Here is a 20143-nt window from a genome sequence, read left to right as displayed (position 1 = left end):
TCCATTTCGTTGTATCAGTTATTTTTATTCATTCGTAGTTGGCTATAAAAAGTCAACTGAAGTGTAATGAAGGATAGGAATTAATTATGCAAAACTCTCTTCTCTGTTTCTTATTCTGTCAATTCTTCTTCTTTTCATAAATTACATCTATCATATTCATGGATAGCTTGTCAAAAGCTTGTGAAAATGGAGTTAGGCCTTCTACCTTTTCTTTTATTTTCTTCTTGCCATACCGAGGAAGTTCCTTGTTAGCAGATATAATATTATACATATATTAGCGAGAATATTATTTTAATCTTTGTATATTTATAATGAAGAGAAAGTCATCATTGGTTCTCCAAATCCAGCCCTCAACTTATTATTATTCATATCTATTTACAAAATTTAAGGGCTGTAAGTAAGAATACAAGGCAAGAAGATCAAAAGCTTAACAAATTATAAAAAGATGAGCAAACAAATATATTTTTGAAAGGCTAACAGCATTCATGACATCTTTATTACATTATATATATATATATATAATATATATATATATATATATATATATATATATATATATATTGTAACTGTAAAAAACAAAAGAATTACACAACGCGATCTAGGATACCATGTGTGTGCATGGCATCTTTATTCAAATTTATTAATTTGCGTCTAATTGATTTTCTGGATAATCTAGTGTACGAATCATATTCACTTCGAAGTAGCAACTTTTCCAACTGGTGACCTAGAATCACGAAGATGCTTCTCCCTTGACAGTAATTTAGCCATCCTATACAGTCAAACAAAAAAAAAAATCAGCAAGATGAAATAAGATGCCATAGAAATCACTATAATATATAGACTTGAGCAGATATATACTTTATGAGAGCCTCTTCATTTGTCATCTTATCAACAGGTGTAAAGATTCCAGTGCCTAAATCCACCCTTGATACTGGTTTTTTCAACAATTTCTCACCCACTTTCACAAGATTCTCCAAATTCTCTTTCGTGGCAACATCCATGGACGAAAGTGTTCCGGTCAGCGTGTCATCCTGCATTTCACACATCTTATAGTCAGGGTTTCGTTTTCTAGTTTTTAGTTTTAATTTCTTCGTGGGAGAATATAATTTAATATCTTGAATAACCACATGTGCGTGATATACACCTGAATTCGAAGATAATTTTCCTCAGAGTGGACGGCTTGGAAAACAGTGGCAACATGAAGATCAACCATGTCACCACTAGCTTCTGTAAACACATCCACTAATGGAGTAGAATTGTCACTTGTCAACCATCCCAAGACACCCCACTTGGCCGCTTCATCTGCATCATACTTTTCTTCGGATTTTGCTGTGCCAGTCCCCAAGGACAGGACTAGGAATCGACCATAATCCATAGGCGCTGTGGGGAAGAAGTCAGGATTCTTCCGAGTGATTTCCTTGGAAACTTCGCTCATGGCAACTAAAGTCTGGAAATTCAAAAGGAAATTAATGATAGGATTCATCAATATGTTACGAGTTATGCAAGTTCAAGAGCTGAAGATAAATGATGAACATACTGGATTATTTGCTGCCACACCACCATCAATCAGATTGAACTCTCTCACTTTGCCTGACGGGTCCTTGGTTTCAAAATAATGGGCAGGGAAGTAAGTTGGGGCAGCTGAAGTCCCGATGCATATATCAGATAAAAGGGCATCCGTGGATGGGTCGTTCTTCACCTAAAGAATTAATAAAGCGGGACGTCTTGTAAGGACATATACTTTGCAGTGTGAAACGATTCTTTTCTCAAGCAACACATAGAATTTTAAGAGTTGTGTTTGTATATATAACGAACCTGATAGCTTGAAAAGATTGTTGGCTGAAGGCGCTTGATGTCAAAAGTTGGGATCACAATGTTCGTCATGGTCTGGTGCAGGCGTTTATCTCCCATTTTTTCCTTGGCAATGCTATGCAGAAATTTGCCATCGTATTTTGGTCCTCTCAAACTCTTGATCAGTTTTCCAGCAGAAGCGAATGGAGACCTATTGCCAGTGAGTATACAGTTAGTATCTAGACATTTGAAGGAGAAAAAAAAAATAGTTTTAAAGAAGTACTTGATATACTATATTTAACTCATTATGGCATTCGTATATGGCATTATTACCCGTCCTGGGGAAAGATTTTAGAGCAGTTCTCAAGGTAGAAGTCATTAATGTCTTTGGCGGCAAATAAAGGGCGGTTTTGCTCGTTCGGGGCAGCTAGCATAGCAGTCACGAGGCCACCGGTGCTGGTGCCTGAAATCACATCAAAGTAGTCTGCAAGTCTTGCGTCTGCACCATCCAGCTTCTACAATTTGAATAGCAAAACATACTAGTCAGTGATAGGAGATGAAATTACGGATATTATTTTATACCTGGAAAAAGACATTACAATTATACACCGATATAAATAAACTATTATCCTGCATGCAAGTGCGATGTATTCTTTTGATGAAACTATTAATAAAAAGGCAAAAAGCAAAAAGCATAAAACTACAAAACAAAACAGCCTCGGTGGAAGGTGGGCAGAGGCAGCCTGCAAGACCCTTAGGTGGACCGAGGAATCGTTCCCTGTACGTAGTTTCTTATTCTACTCTATTTTATATATTATCACCATGAGCTAGCACATGCATAAAAAAATGGATGATGTTGCAGGTCTATTTGACATGCAACAATACGTCCTTAAAGAGACCGATTTCTAGACTACCTGAAGCTCGGACTCTAAAAAGGCAAGGATAGTTGCTGGTATGATTCCTCTTATTCCACCTCCATCGATGCTAAGAACAGTGATTTGGTTTCCAAAAGTTGGGGGTTGAATGGGTGATCTTAAAGTCTCGATATGAGAGATTGAGGAGGAATTTAAAGGCATTGCTAGCTAATAGTACTGATCGAGAGCCTATAAGCGGAAGAGTTAGAGGTGTTTAGCTTAAACTTTCTGAGAGCCTTGGGAGATGTCTATAGTTAGTGCTGAAATCTAATTAAGTTTTGAAACTTGTAATATCCCAAAGGGAGTACAGTGGAGGTATTTATAGACTTGTGTGCTTCTTGAAGCATGGAATTTTCAATAAAGTTGAAAGATTTTACTCCCCCAAATTTGACCTTGTGTAATTTTCCTGGACGGTGTCAAGTTTTGAATGAATCCTGATACTATGCCGACACGGTTCAAGTTGGAGCATAAAGTTAAGGACGAGGGATTAATAATTGAAGATTTCAAATTTATTAATCAAACAAAGATGACAACGAAATGGGAATGGTAGGTTTTCTTCCACCACGGCGAAATAAATTAATTCAAAACCTTGTTAACAAGTCTTGTATGCAACGAAAAAGCAGTCAATTACAACCACTCTAGTTGCTTTCATGATTGAAAAAAGAAACATTGAGGCATATCTGTCTATCTATCTATCTAGATATGCATCCGTGTGTGTATTATTTTCAAAAGGAAACATTTTCGAGGTGATAATCCACAATAAACATGAAATTTGAAGAAACATGTGTTTGGAAAATTTTGCAACCGAAGTTTCGTCATTATAGCTAAAGATAAAAACACAGAAAAAAAACCTTTTCTTCATTTTTAATTCAAAGAAGATTGAATAATCTATAAAGAATAGCATGAAAATATAGTTTTCGTAATTGTTTTTTCAACGACAATACATGCCTTGGAAAATGAATGTTGTAGACTGGTAGACCACATATTAGAAAATCCTTGCTTGAAGTATTTGGGGGGGGGGGGGGGTTTGGTGCGTTCCAGATACTATAAATCAGTTACTGTTTCAATTGCCAACATTGATGAATGCCAGATTCAAGATGAAAAGATGATATCTTCTTTTACATGACATTGCTTGAAAGTATTATTAGATGAGTTCTTAATATGTAATTTATATTATATTTTTTAATATATTTTTTTTAAAAAAGTTTTTTATTTATTTAAAACTTATATATGCTCATATTATTTTAAATTTAATTTTTATCAAATAGAATTAGGGTGGTAAGATTTGAATTTGTTACCTCTTAGTCAACAAAACTCCGATATAATGAGAAATAATTATTTCAACTAAATAGCTTAAGCAATTAGATGAGGTTCTAATATATGATTTATATTATTCTCTAACACACTCCCTCAAGTAAAAGCTTTTTCAGATTGAAACTTGCATGAACCAATATTACATTGTGTTTAATTTTTATCGAATATAATGAGGTTGATGAGATTCAAATTCGTGATAGCTTGATTAATAAAATTTAGATACTATGTCAAAGAACTACCTCAATTTAATAACTTAAGTTGTCAGATAAATAACTAAAATATAATTTATATTATTTTCTAATAAAAAATCAAGTTTTTTTTTAACTGTTCACTGAAATATTTTTTTTTTTTAATTTTTGAAAATTGTTCACTGAATGTCGAACTTGGTTAAAGAGCTATGAAGAATTTTTTTATTACACGGTAATGATCTGTTAGATTCATGTTTGCTGATGTTCTTAGATAGATTGTTCACTTATGTAAATTTTTACCTTTCCTTCTTTTATGCTATTGTTTTTATTTGAAATCCCATTGTTTTTCTTTCCTATTCATCCTCTAAATAGCTAGTTTTTCTTCAATAATATTTACCGATTACCTTAAAAAAAAAAAATATGACTATTAGAGGTCATGGTATCGTTCCCAGCAGCCATACAGAAGGACAGACTTTGAGATCTTGAAGATACGAACGCAAGGATATCAAGACGTCCTTGGCGGCAATTTCTCAAATCAAATCTGCTGGCCGTCTATGGGGACTTAAACAACATCGTCTCATCTTTTTTGCAAAATGGTTTTGTATTATGTGGTTTCGTGTTGTTTATTTCTTGTATTTCTTTTATCTAATTCAATAAATGATAACGTTAACAGAGACCAGATAAGAGGAGACTACTGGGAAATATTGAAACACAGGAGAGAGTTCTGCAGGGAACAAAACATCTGCTAACCTGCAAGAATATTCAAGACTTTTGAATTTGAAATCAGACAGGAAAATCTTCAATTCAAATGTAATTAGTTTGTGCCGAAGTGTTTAGTTAGGGAGCATAATTTTCTCTCACGTGATTTCGGGTGTGCTTGCGAACCGTGTTCCTAATTTTTTTTTGTTTAAAATATTTTTAATATATATTTTCAAATCATTTAAAAATTTTAATTTTTAAAAAATTAAAAAAAAATTATTTTAATATATTTACAATCCCGAACAATCTTTCCAGTTTACTTGTAAGATTTCATTCCTATTATATTTCACATTGAATAAATAAGTAATGATAAAAAAAAATATAAAATTTAACCCGAATGAATACGTCATCCAGGGATCTAGGGATATTACATAAGACCAACGTGGGCTATTATAGAAGTATTTAAATTTTGCAGCCTTGATGAGACAAATTCATAATTCATACTGCTCAGACCAAATACTAGTCTCCTTACTTAACCTTTTTTACTTTCCGACAAATGAAAAATGCTCAAATATCAGTGGAATGCTAATTAATGGGAAGATTCCATCGTGCTGCCACCTAACTCCACATTTTGCATTTTATAATGGTATTGAGATAACGACTCTACTTTTTCAGCCAGCAAGAGAATTAAAAATAGAGTAAAATATCATGATAATTTCTTAAAATATCATAAAATTATAGTGATTTTTCAAAAGTTGAAGAGATATTTGCTATACAAAACATTGTTTTTGTAATATTGTCTAAAATTCAATGAAGAAGTTATGTAATACCTGCTAAATTTCAGATAATCACTAAGATTTTTGTTAATATTTTAATAAGATTTTTGTAATTTATTTTAGAAAATTAAAGGTTACTATTGTTATGATAAACTTGAATTTTATAATATTTAAACTATAATTAGTGACATCCTATTAAATATTTAATAAAGCTTATTTTGAAGGAAAAAAAAGTAGACACAAGTGGTAAAATTTAGGACCCACCACCATAAGTGATAAGAATAAAAATAATTAAAGTTAAAGCTAACACTATTCACTTTTTGGCCATAGATGGAATTCCAAAAGTCATAAAAATGAGTTGTAAAGATGAATTGGAAGGGCTACAATTTTTCTAAAAATAGAGAATTTGTAATTCACAAGTTTACTTCTTTAAATTCAGCCCACAACCTAAGCAAAACTATCTGGCAGACAAGGAAAATGAGTTCCATGTCTTTAAAGGATACACTCAAGGTATATGAACTCAATTATAATAATAGGTGCTTTGACAAAGAACAAGAAGAACAGAAAGACACGCTAGACACAATACTATTATTGTAACCCATTTTCGGGTCCCCACAAAAATAAATAGAATAAAATAAATAGCCAAAGGAGGTTAGAAAAATAACAGGAGGCAGAAGCGCTCAGAAAATGATCAGAAAATTTGTCAAGGAGGTTAAAAATACAAAGATGGATTTTTTGACAATATTTTCTTGAATGATAAGAGCCCTGGTGGATAAAAAAATTTGATTTTTGAGGAGGAAAGTCCAAATTTGGAGGTTTATGGACTTAATTAGATTTTTAATTGAATTTATAGAGGATTTGAGTGCAAGAAAAATTGATTTTTAAGTCAATTTGGGCTTCTATTAGAAGAAATTTAAGTTCTGGGGCCAAAATATATATTTTAGAAATTTATTGGGTCAAATCAGGGGCTTAATTGCATAAATATTGAAGTTTAATAGCCAATTAGGGACTTAATTGAGAAAATTCGAAACCAGGGACCAAATTGAAAGAGGTGCGTAAATGGAGGGGCTGCAATTTTTCGGTTCAGGGCCTAATTGAAGAATTTGGAAGTTTATTGATCAATTGCATAAATCAGAGGCCAAGGACCGAAGTGAAAAACACGGCCAACTACGGGGGCGGGGACCGAAATTGGCAGGGACGCAATTGAAATGAACAAAAGATAATTGAGGGCTGATTTGAAGTTTGGCGCGTGCTGGCGCCATTTTTAAATGAAACGACGCGTTTTCTCCAAAACGACGCCGTCTCATACATAAAAAAAAGAAGAAGACCGGAACGGTGTCGTTTTGAACGACACTGTTCCTCTTTCTTCTCCCCCCCCGAATGAGCAACAGGGGGAGAAGAAAACCTTTGTTTTTAAATCTTCCCTCCTCTCTCTCCTCGGCCCCACCGAAGCCCCACACCTTTAGGCCACCGACCGAAGTCACTGGCTGACCAGCCACCGCGTGATTTGCTCCCAAGGCGCACTAGCAAAAGGACCAGCCCCTTTTCCCCCTATAAATAGAGAGCAAACCAAAGAGAGAGGGGGACCCGAGGAGAGAGGGAGAAGAGAAATAACGAACGAAAGAGAAGGGAGAGAAGGAACAAACCGAAAACAAAGAATTGGAAACCAAAAACAGAGGAAAACAACCGAAGAGGAGAGCCACTGAGAACAAAAAAAAAATGGAGGAGAAAGGAGGAGCCGTAACCTCACCTGCCGCCGTCTAAAACAGAAGCACCGCCCCCGGCCTCCATCGCAGCGTCACCAGCAAGGAAGCCCGACCAGCGACCGCCTCCTCCACGCCAGGTACACGCCCTCCCCCTTTGCATTTTCTTTAGCTGCAGACTTTTTCCTCCTGCATGCAGAATTGTTCTGCATGCAGGAGACGGGGAGGAGAAAAATAATTCTCCTCCCCGCTGGACCTCATTCGCTGGGTCAGACCGTTGCTGGCCCAGACTGAAGAGAGTTTTTTTAATTGGGCCGAGATCGGCCCAAACTTTGTTGGGGCTGGGTTTGGCCCATTCATTTGGGCCGACCCAACCCACTTAATATATTATATTATATATTATAAATTATAATATATATGTGTGTGTATATGTTATATATATAAAATAAATATTTTGAAAAATCTTTTAAAAAATATTGTTGATTTTCCTGCATATTTTTTGTCAAAATGGCTTAATAATGGTTTGTATTTCTATACCGTAGAGATACAAATTCAGTATTAAAATACCCGGTTTTCGTAAAAAACATCAAAGATTTTCAAAATAAAAAATGTTTTTGCTTTCAAAAAATTCCAAAAAAGTCCTTAAAAATATTGTCGATTTTTCCTGCATATTTTTATTAAGGTGGATTAATATTGGGTTGTATTTTTTATACCGTAAGGATACAAATCCAGTATTAAAATACCTGATTTTCGTCAAAAATATCAAAAAAATATATTTACAAAAACAAAATGTTTTTTTTGTTTTAAAATACGGCCTAGTCTCTCCAAAATAAAGAAAAATCATCGCATCATATTTTTGTACAACAAATTTTTTTTTTTTAAAAAAATATATGTATTATCATGCATTTTGGCTTTAACAACAAGTTTGTTAGAACCACGAGAACTAGGGCCAATATTTCAAAAATTCTCTAAAAAAAATCTTTTAGTTTTCGTTTAGTATTTGAGATTACGAATTTATATGTAAAATGTTTTCCTAATATTAAATTTTTTTTTATTATTTATATAAAGACGTTAGAACGGTTAGGTTTTTTTACCCAATAAGATAAAGAACTCCTTACTGAGGAGGATTTTTCTTGAACCATGGACAGACTAACAATTAGGAAAACACGAAAAAGACCTTAGATTTTATCAGACAATAAAACAATGCAGCTTACCTTTAGGTAAGTCATATTTGGGGTGCTAATACCTTCCCTTTACGCAACCAGTCCCCGTACCCGATCTTTGAGACCAGTTAGGGCTCCTAATGACCAAAATATTAGGTGGCGACTCCCATTCCATTTTCCACCAACAAAAGACAATATTTTCTTGTATCCCCATAGATATAGATAGATTTACATTGTAGATTAAGAAAAATGGAAAAACATGTTTTTTTGCCGTGACACTGCACACATGCAACAACTATTATAACCTAATTTTCACCACTTGTTTTTTAATTTAATTTTAAGAAGGGGTAAATCTTGAAATTAAAAGATCAGGAGCTTGAATTCAAAGTCTCAAAACTTTAAGGACCAAATTGAAAATGGACATTTAAGGACCAAAACGACGCCGTTTCAAACATGCATTGTTTCTTATTTTCCCTCCTTTGACGCTGCAAATCCGCCTGCAAAAGAAGTGAAAGAAATAGAATTCTGGCATACTAGTTATACCAAAACACAAAGATCAATCCCTATCTTCATGAAGAACACAATCCTAGGAAGATAAGGATTGAATCTCACGTCTAAGTCCCAGCAAAAACTAACATCCCCAAACTTATCCTCCTCCCAGGAAAGAAGAGATGTACTGGGGAACAACCATTTGTTCTGGCCTTGTAAAAAGGCTAGCATTAAGCCAAACCAGGGGATCCAGAAAAACAAATACCGTAGAGGACAAAACACAGGGGAGAGAAGGGGGAGAACAAAACAGGAGAGAACAGGGAGAAAAACCAAAAACAAAGAAAAACCCAGAAAGCAAACGATGAAACAAAAGGAGGCCATTACAAGAAAAACCTAGAAAAAAGAAAAAGAACACAAAAAAAGGGGGGTATTCCACTTTTTACTGCCACCCCCCTTCAACCTTCAAAAGCCACCATATAGGCTTTCGTCCGGTGTTATAGGAGAGTCCTTCATCTCCTCTTTCCCCCCAGTCCAATAGGGACTTCTTCTCTCTGTGCCACAGCAACAACATCATCCATGTCCCTCACGATTGGCTGCCTTTTATGAGAAATACGGCAGCAAAGTTAGTTCATGTTGTCCTGTTGACAACAGTAGGGACTTCTTCTCTTGCTCTAGCTACTAGTCCTGCACCGGCCGTGGAACAGAAGCAAGTTGCACCTCCAACAAGCAATCGACCTTCTCTATACTGCACCATGAGCAAACACAACTGGAACAACAACTCTCTCCTTAGTCGTAACCTTCCGCAGCCATCCACAGTCCAAAGTAGCATCCTCCTCTGCGTCAGCAAAACCCAACTGAAACTAGTAGAGAGAGGGAGAACAAAGAGACAAAGAACAAGGGAAGACGAAGAGGAAAGCAAGACACAAATGAGAGAGTGCCCGATCAGACAATGCACCAACGTAGTTGGCTTCGTCTCCAGCTATGTAAGTTCTTCATTTCCTCCCTTTCCTTTGCTATGAATTATAATTCACTCGCTACTGTAGCAGTGAATTATACTTCATATGGTTATATAGCCAGCCTGCTTTGTCACGCATGACTGCTACTCGGCCGGGTCACTAGCTTAGGCTAATGACAAGGCTAGATTGTTTGGGTCCAGCCTAGCTTATATAGGTAGGGCTAGATCTAGTCCAATAAAATAAAATAAATATAGTTTATCTTTTTTTTTTAATCCAAAATTTGCATATTTATTTACTGGTGTCAAAACCAAGAATACTGCACTTTTTGCGTTATTCAATATTTACTAAGGTTGGAGTTGGAAATATTCATAGGCAAATATTCACAAACACTAGAGTCAGGAATATTATAGGGAGATCATAAGAACAAAACAAAAAGAAACCTTTAGAAATTTTAGACAAAACCAGTAATGTAGCCTACCTCAGGTAGGACGTTTAAGGGGTGATAATATCTTTTTTTTCGTGTAACCAACCCTGTACCATTAGAATTTTTGTTAACCAGTTAGGGTTCATAGTGACTATAATATTAGGTGATGACTCTTTAAACAAGACATTTTCCCCTAAAAAACAAGATGCCAGATATTTGTACTTTTTCCATCCATTAGATTAATTTTAATCGGTCGCCGTAATGTCCGGGTGTGACAAATACAATAAAGAGAAGGAGGCAACACCTTGGAGGAGAAAAAAATAGAACAATTTATGCAAGAGATAACTACCCAGAGATAGATGTATGTATTTTTTTTTGCCAAGGTCAGGGAGGCGGCAGCCGTCCCCAGAGATAGATGTAGGTTTTGTTTTTAGGATTTTAGATTTTTTCTCCGGAATTTTCCTCCCCTCTCCCCCAAAATTTTGTTTCTCCCCAAAAATTTTCTCCCCCCTCCTTTTTCATTGTAGCATGGTATTTATAGGAGAAGTGTGGCTTGACTACAATCACATTGGTCCCTCAACTCTTTTTTTTAAAAAAACTTTTTCTTATTTTTTTGTATTTTATTTTAAACGAGTAATATCAACGTTGATTCAATAAGAAAAATCAGTGATTGTAAAATTAACGCATTAAAAGTTGAACGCGTTTAAAATACCTTTGAAAATTTAAATTCTTCTGAGATGAAGTTGAAAATGCTAAAAATAATGCAAATATATCAAAATGATCACTCCTAATTCTACCATACATACATTTCATTCTAAATAAAATAATTCTTTCAAATCAAATCTGTTACTTAAAAATCAATTCAATTAATCAGGATTTGGTTCTGGACAGCGTAGAAAGATCATAAGAAATCATGAGTGGTGATGTAAGCCGTTCATAACTCGAATATTTATTTATTTCTGGCCTTTTCCGATAGAAAACACCTCGAAATCATCTTTACAGCCTTGAAAAAACAATTGGGGTGTGGTCAAATTTCCACAGTGATGGGATCAGTTTCGTTTCCACTTGGTTATGTGTTCTATGGCTGCTGCACTTATTTCTCATCGCCGATACTAACTAACCATGGATTATTAAATTGATCGTTGCAAGTTGCAACTTTTCATTACATCGCCATCCGTTTTAGCCTCTAATAAGGTTTACTTCTCAATGATGCCGTCGACTTCCTTGCTTCATTTTGTTTGCGTCCATACATACACAACACCATGCCTTAAAGATGTTTTCAATCGATCGATCCAATAAAACTGTCTTAATCGACGTAGACAATTAAGGAGGCGTCTATAGATCAATTAGCATTTAAGCCAATTGCATTTTGTTCCTTCCTCTCGTGATTACTTCACCTAGCTACTTCTTCCAAACCTACAATTCACGTGAAGTCTCGCCTGCAAGTCTTTCTTCGTCTTCTTGTTTTTTTTTTGTTTTATATATAATTATGGAGAATATATTAAAAAGGCTATAAAACCAATAATCAAAGCAAAATACAGTAACATAACAAACAAACAAAAAAACAAACTTAGAAAAAATAAAATAAAAAAATTAATCTACTACAACAAAAACAAAAAATAAAAAGATTACCTAAGATGTCTTATTACACCATAATTTAATGTCATCAGAAGATTTTAAAATGTTATTTTTTGTATAAAAAAAGTTTGAATCCAAAATATGCAACCAAATAGAAACCGGATAAAGAATGGTGAAAAACCAATCAAACAAGCTTTTAGTTCCCTTCTCAAAAACTAATTTGTTCCTCAAGTCTTATATTATACTTATATTTCTATCCCTTTTCTCAAGAAAACAATTTAATTTAATTTTCTCCCTACATGGTCTTTGCGATCTCTCTTTTACTTCTATGTTTGGTATTATGATAGCTTTTGTGGTTGTGATTTGAAAAAAATTGTTTGATAAAATATACTTTTAGTTGAGATTGGTTTAATATTTATATATGTTTGATTAAAACTGTGGTTGAAATTGAAGTTGAACAAAAGTAGTTTAATGTATTTGGTTAAAAGAATACTTTTCAAATTGAGGTTATAAAATATGTGTGTGTGTGTGTGTGTGTGTGTATTGATTGTTTTTAATTTAAATATTATAGATTTAACTACTATTATTATATCATGAAATAAATAATACTTATATAAAATATTTTTTATTTTTCCATTAAACTATCTACAATTCCATCACATGAAAAATTCATCCGACAAGGACTACAAATTCCTTGGTTTCTTTAAGCACGCAACAACATCAGGTAAAATATCATCAAGAACAAAATTGGGATTGCAATCAAATTCTACAAATGTTACGTCATCAAGCGATCTTCTTCTAATTTTTTGAATAAAAAACAATTAAAAATAAAAATAAAAATTGAATATTTTTTTAAATGGGTCGGACCTGGTTCAATGCATTTAGCTTTAAACTGGACCCGGTCCGGCCGGAATAGTGGATACTATAGTTTCCTTGGTTTCTTTAAGTGCGCAACAAAATCAGGTAAAATATCATTATGAACAAAATACGGATTGCAATCAAATTCTGCAAATACTACGTCATCAAATGATCTCTTTCTAATTTTTTGAATAAAAACACAATTAAAAATGTCATAACCCAATTTTTGACTATTTTATTTTTATTTTTATTATTTTATTTACTGAAAGGATAAAAAAAAATTGATTGATGAAAAAAAAAATAATAATGATGAAAAAACAAGTAAAATGAAATAAATGAAGAATGAATTAAAATTTGGGTTAAGGGCAATATGATTAGAAGTTTTGGGGTTTAATTAAACTTTGGAATTAATCTAATTAAGCTTGGAATTAATTTATTTAATCCAATTAAGGGTTTAATTGGAGAATTGATAAATTTTTAGACTTAATTAAGCTTGAAATTAATTTAATTCATCCAATCAAGGATTTAATTGGAGAATTAATAAGTTTTGAGACTTAATTAAGCTTGGAATTAATTTAATTAATCCAATTAAGGGTTTAATTGGAGAATTAATAAGTTTTGAGACTTAATTAAGCTTGAAATTAATTTAATTAATCCAATTAAGGGTTTAATTGGAGAATTAATAAGTTTTGAGACTTAATTGAGCTTGGAATTAATTTAATTAAAGGTTTAATTGGAGGATTGATAAGTTTTGAGACTTAATTAAGCTTGGGATTGATTTAATTAATCCAATTAAGGATTTAATTGAAACAATAGCAAAGTTTGAGGTTAATTGGAGGCACAATAGCAGCAGATTAAAGTATAAGGACTAACTTGTAAAAGGCGCCGAAATGCAAGGGAAATTAAAGTTTAAACCAGGGACTTAATTACAAGACTCAAAACTGCACGGGTCAAAATGTAAAATGGCCACATTTCACAGACGGCGCCGTTTCAAGAGACACTGTTCGTCTTCTTCAAAACCAGAAACGGACACTGCACGATCCTCAGTCCCTCATTATTTCTGCAAACGGTCGGTCACCTCATTATTTAGAGGTGACCGCATGGCATTCTCTGGCTATATAAAAGCTAGAGATAGGCCATGCACAGAGGGGCGGAAAAAGATACCCTGGGGGAAAAAGGACACAAAAAAACCAGGGAGGACAGAGGAAGAAAAAAACTCGGGGCAGGAATCACAGAACCGGGGCAGAGAGAAGGAGGAGGAGAGAGCGAGCACTGTAAAGAGGAAAAGGGGCAGAACCGAGGAGTGAATAAAAGAAAAGAGCTGACTTTCGTTCCCCTGTTTCTTCTCAAAGAAACAGGGGAGGCCACGGAGAAGGGGAGAGCAGAGAGAACACGAAAAACTGGAGAACAAAACGTGACAGAAACGGAGAGAAGCATTGGCCAGCTAACACACGAATACCAGCCTCGTCTCCGGTTGCACCACCCCCTCCCCTGAACAGACGGACAGAACGCAATCGGGGAGGAAAAACAGAGAAATCACAGAAAGGCAGAGGTAAATAACGAACAAATACTGAGGGGCTGACTGATGCAATCTTCAACAGGGAGAGGAATGAAAAAACAATGAGGGGCTGACTGAAGAAAGCCTCAACAGGGAATTGAACACGAAGAAAAGTCAGGGGAAGGAGACTAGACAGAGAAAGAAGAAGCAGGCCAAGAGAGAGTAGAGAGGTGTTCTGGAAAACAGAGCAAAGAAAAAAACAAGCCGAAACAGAGAAACAGGAGGGAAATAAAACGTGAGAGACAAGCAGATGGAGCAAGAGGAAATTTGAAAGCAGGGGCGTCTCCCTCAGCATTCTCGCGCGAATTATCTGCAAAAAGAACCAGGTAAGTCTTTTGCTTTGTTCTCCCTGCTTTTCGTTAATTAATTATCGCCTTCTGTTCTTAAAATTAGCTGCTCATGCACGCGTGATTTGGTTCACGCGTGCTTCGTGTGGCCCAGCCGGGTCATTGGCTTGGGCCAGTGACCAGGCTGGGCTGCCTGGTCCAGCCCAATCTAAAAAAAACAAAAAATATATAAAAAAGAAAAATAGAAAATAGAAAAAAAATAAAAATGTGTATGCATGAATAGAAATAATGTAAATTTATTGGTTTATTCACTGATACCAGAGTCAGGAATAAAAATACCGATTTAAATTTATATTATTTTTATTCGTTGTATTTTTATTTTATTTAGCTAGAAAAATAAAAAAATATGTGCATGGGTAAAAATAAATTTATTTTTATTTATTTATTCACTAGTGCTAGAGTAGGGAATAAAAAATATTGATCTAATTTAATTTTCGTAGCTACGAATTTTTACCAACACCAGAGTTGGAATTATTCGAGCTCGAATATTCACTGGCACCAGAGTCAGGAATATTATAAACAAATCATCATAGCATAAACTAATAAACATTTAACAATTTAAGACAAAACCAGCAATGCAGTCTGCCTTAGGCAGAACGTTTAAGGGGTGATAATATCTTTCCTTTTACGTAACCATTCCCAAGCCATAGAATCTCTGTTGACCAGGTAGGGTTCCTAATGACCATAATACTAGGTGGCGACTCCTTAAACAAGACCGTTTTCCTTAAAAGAACCGGATGCCAGAAATTTGTTCTTTTTTCCATAATTCAAGAGAATAATTATTTTTTAGGGTCGTCGCGATGTCGGATGTGACAAAAAATAAAAATAAAAATAATTTTTTTTAACTGGATCAGATCCAGTATAATGCATTTAGCTTTGGATTGGACTCGGTCTAGCTGGAACAACAAAGAGGGTCTCCACTGTTTATATGAATAACGAAGTCACTCTTAAGTGAACAGTATACAGTGAAATATAATTCACTGCATGGGACGCAGGATGCGGGGAAGGGGAAGCAGCTGAGAGCAGATTTCTTTAATTCTGAGGTTCAAACACAATTTATATGGGTCCCACACCAACAATAAAGTAAGTTTTGTTATTACCAAATATACAAGTTGTGCGGTTTGTTTTAAAAGCTGCTGCAACTGCATAGACATACAGGCCAAAATGCTGCCAATGACATCAAGGATTTTTGCCTGAATCAGTGTCCGAAGATCTTTCCACAACCCCGGTAAAATTCGTTTCTCTGGGTGGCTATCCAATTCGGAGAAACAATTTATGGGTGAAATATGTGTTATTTTATCTTTTGGATAGTTGACACTTTCGTTCGTTTTCTTTTATCTTTCGGGTACCTGCTCATTATTTCCTTATGTGACAAAGGTAATCAAAGCATTGTCGGAAAAAATACGAGGAAAATATCTACATGGTCTTGCTAAGGAAAATCTAGGAAACGGGAAATTGAACCATCTAATTTAGACAAAGATTCTATGTAAGAATCAATGGATATGATCATATCCAAGCTCAGAAAGAATAAGTAGGTTTGGATATGTGCGTGCATTGATGTATGTATGTACAGCCAAAACAACGATAAACACGTTGAGCTGTCAGACCACAAGGCAAGAAGAACAAAAGGTAAACAAAATTTTAAGAAGATGAGCAAGCAAAAATATATTTAAAAGTGCAACAGCATTCTGCGATGTTTCATATTTAACGACGGAAAGAATTACATATTATTCATTTCTTGTAACAATAAAAAAATAAAAACAGCAGAATTACATAATGCAGATAATCTCCTTAGTGTTTCTTCCAAATTTAATAATTTGCTTCTAATTAATTTTCTGGACAATCTAGTGTACGAATCATATTCACTTCGAAGTAGCAACTTTTCCAACTGGTGACCTAGAATCACGAAGATGCTTCTCCGTGACAGTAATTTAGCCATCCTATACAGTCAAACAAAAAAAAAATCAGCAAGATGAAATAAGATGCCATAGAAATCACTATAATATATAGACTTGAGGAGATATATACTTTATGAGAGCCTCTTCATTTGTCATCTTATCAACAGGTGTAAAGACTCCAGTGCCTAAATCCACCCTTGATACTGGTTTTTTCAACAATTTCTCACCCACTTTCACAAGATTCTCCAAATTCTCTTTCGTGGCAACATCCACGGACGAAAGTGTTCCGGTCAGCGTGTCATCCTGCATTTCACACATATCTTATAGTCAGGGTTCTTCGTTTTCTATATTTTAATTAGTTTTAATTATTTCGTGGGAGAATATAATTTGGTATCTTGAATAACCACATGAGCGTGATATACACCTGAATTCGAAGATAATTTTCCTCACAGTGCAGGGCTTGGAAAACAGTGGAAATATGAAGATCAACCATGTCGCCACTAGCTTCTGTAAACACATCCACTAAGGGAGTAGAATTGTCACTAGTCAACCATCCCAAGATACCCCACTTGGCTGCTTCATCTGCATCATACTTTTCTTCAGATTTTGCCGTACCAGTCCCCAAGGAAAGGACTAGGAATCGACCATAATCCATAGGCGCTGTGGGGAAGAAGTCAGGATTCTTCCGAGTGATTTCCTTGGAAACTTCGCTCACGGCAACTAAAGTCTGGAAATTCAAAAGGAAATTAATGATAGGATTCATCAATATGTTAAGAGTTATGCAAGTTCAAGAGCTGAAGATAAATGATGAACATACTGGATTATTTGCTGCCACACCACCATCAATCAGATTGAACTCTCTCACTTTGCCTGAGGGGTCCTTGGTTTCAAAATAATGGGCAGGGAGGTAGGTTGGGGCAGCTGAAGTACCGATGCATATATCAGATAAAAGGGCATCCGTGGATGGGTTGTTCTTCACCTAAAGAATAAAGCGGTACGTCTTGTAAGGACATATTTTGCTGTGTGAACCGATTTTTTTCTCAAGTAACACATAGAATTTTAAGAGTTGTGTTTCTATATATAACGGACCTGATAGCTTGAAAAGATTGTTGGCTGAAGGCGCTTGATGTCAAAAGTTGGGATCACAATGTTTGTCATGGTCTGGTGCAGGCGTTTATCTCCCAATTTTTCCTTCACAATGCTATGAAGAAATTTGCCATCGTATTGTGGTCCTGCCAAACTCTTGATCAGTTTTCCAGCAGAAGCCAATGGAGACCTATTGCCAGAGAGTATACAGTTAGTATCTAGACATTTGAAGGAGAAAAGAAAAGTAGTTTTAAAGCACTTGATATACTATATTTAACTCATTATTATGGCATTCATATCTGGGATTATTACCCGTCCTGGGGAAAGATTTTAGGGCAGTTCTCAAGGTAGAAGTCATTGATGTCTTTGGCGGCAAATAAAGGGCGGTTTTGCTCATTAGGGGTAGCTAGCATAGCAGTCACGAGGCCACCGGTGCTGGTGCCTGAAATCACATCAAAGTAGTCTGCAAGTCTTGCGTCTGCACCATCCAGCTTCTACAATTTGAATAGCAAAACACACTAGTCAGTGATAGCAAAACACACTATATTTTTATACCTGGAGAAAGTAATTAAACATTACAATTATATACGATATAAATAAACTATTATCCTGCATGCAAGTGTGATGTATTGTTTTGATGAAACTATTAATAAAAAGGTAAAACCAAAAGCATAAAACTACAAAACAAACAGCCTCCGTGGAAGGTGGGCAAAGGCTGCATGCAAGACCTCAAGTGGACCAAGGAATCGTTCCCTGTAGTTTCTTATTCTACTCTATTTTATATTATCATCATGAGCTTGCAGCTCTATTTGACATGCAACAATACGTTCTTAAAGAGACCGATTTCTAGACTACCTGAAGCTCGGACTCTAAAAAGGCAAGGATAGTTCCTGGTATGATGATTCCTCTTATTCCACCTCCATCGATGCTAAGAACAGTGATTTGGTTTCCAAAAGTTGGGGGTTGAATGGGTGATCTTAAAGTCTCGATATGAGAGATTGAGGAGGAATTTATAGGCATTGCTAGCTAATAGTACTGATCGAGAGCCTAGAAGCGAAAGAGTTTGAGGTGTTTAGCTTAAACTTTCTAAGAGCCTTGGGAGATGTATATAGCTAGTGCTGAAATCTAATTAAGTTTTGAAACTTGTAATATCCCAAAGGTAGTGTGGAGGTATTTATAGACTTCTGTGCTTCATGAAGCATGGAATTTTCAATTAAGTCGAAAGATTTTTCTAGCTCGCCCAAATTTAACCTTGTATAATTTTCCTGGACACGGTTCAAGTTGGACCATGAAGTTAAGGACGAGGGATTAGTAATTGAAGATTTCAATTTATTAATCAAACAAAGATGACAACGAAATGGGAATGGTAGGTTTTCTTCCACACGGCGAAATAAATTAATTCAAAACCTTGTTAACAAGTCTTGTATGCCACGAAAAAGCAGTCAATTACAAATAAGCCACTCTAGTTGCTTTCATGATTGAAAAAGTCATGGAGGCATACACACACACACACATGCGTGTGTGTATTGTTTTCAAAAGAAACATTTTCGAGGTGATAATCCACAATAAACATGAAATTTGAAGAAACATGTGTTTGGGAAATTTTGTAACCGAAGTTTCGTCATAATAGCTAATGATAAAAACACAGAAAAAAAACCTTTTCTTCATTTTTAATTGAAAGAAGATTGAATAATCTACGAAGAATAGCATGAAAATATAGTTTTCGTAATAGTTTTTTCAACGACAATACATGCCTTGGAAAATGGGTTATCCTTGAACTTGTTAGTTTCTTCGAAACAGAATAATAAATGACAATGAGGGGGGGCATAAAAACATGATATCTTCATTGCTTGGAGTATTATTAGATGAGTTTTCAATATATAATTTATATTATTTTTTAATATATTTTAATTGAAATGAAGATTGAATAATCTATGAAGAATAGTATGAAAACCATATATAGTTTTCGTAATTCTTGTTTCAACGACCATACATGCCTTGGAAAATGAATGTTGTAGACTGGGTATATATGCATGCGTGTGTGTATTATTTTAAAAAGGAAACATTTTCGAGGTGATAATCCACAATAAACATGAATTTTGAAGAAAACATGTGTTTGGAAAATTTTGTAACCGAAGTCTCGTCATTATAGCTAAAGATAAAACACAGAAAAAAAACGTTTTCTTCATTTTTTGACTGAAAGAAGATTGAATAATGTATGAAGAATAGCATGAAAACCATATATAGTTTTCGTAATTATTGTTTTTTCAACGACCATACATGCCTTGGAAAATGAATGTTGTAGACTGGTATACCACATGTTAATGGGTGCAGTAGATTAATGTTCGCTTTGTGGAAAATCCTTGAACTTGTTAGTTTCTTCGAAACAGAATGATAAATG

At 34.8% G+C, this 20143-nt stretch overlaps 1 protein-coding gene and 1 pseudogene across 1 annotated transcript; both read right to left on the bottom strand.

Annotated features, from left to right (window-relative positions):
- Positions 1-584: 584 nt before the first annotated feature.
- Positions 585-3000, bottom strand: LOC118034185 (patatin-like protein 2). Its single transcript, XM_035039411.2, has 7 exons — positions 2706-3000; positions 2125-2306; positions 1816-2002; positions 1538-1699; positions 1145-1447; positions 859-1031; positions 585-769 (listed from the first exon to the last, which is right to left on the bottom strand). The coding sequence occupies exons 1-7, from the start codon at positions 2865-2867 to the stop codon at positions 691-693; spliced, it is 1248 nt and encodes a 415-aa protein (XP_034895302.1). The 5' UTR covers positions 2868-3000; the 3' UTR covers positions 585-690.
- A 13422-nt stretch (positions 3001-16422) lies between these two features.
- Positions 16423-18870, bottom strand: LOC118034184 (patatin-like protein 2; annotated as a pseudogene).
- Between the last annotated feature and the right edge of the window lie 1273 nt (positions 18871-20143).

The sequence above is a fragment of the Populus alba genome, chromosome 14, assembly GCF_005239225.2.
Source record: "Populus alba chromosome 14, ASM523922v2, whole genome shotgun sequence".
NCBI classification, from domain to species: domain Eukaryota; kingdom Viridiplantae; phylum Streptophyta; class Magnoliopsida; order Malpighiales; family Salicaceae; genus Populus; species Populus alba.
This window is presented reverse-complemented; position numbering and strand designations above follow the sequence as displayed.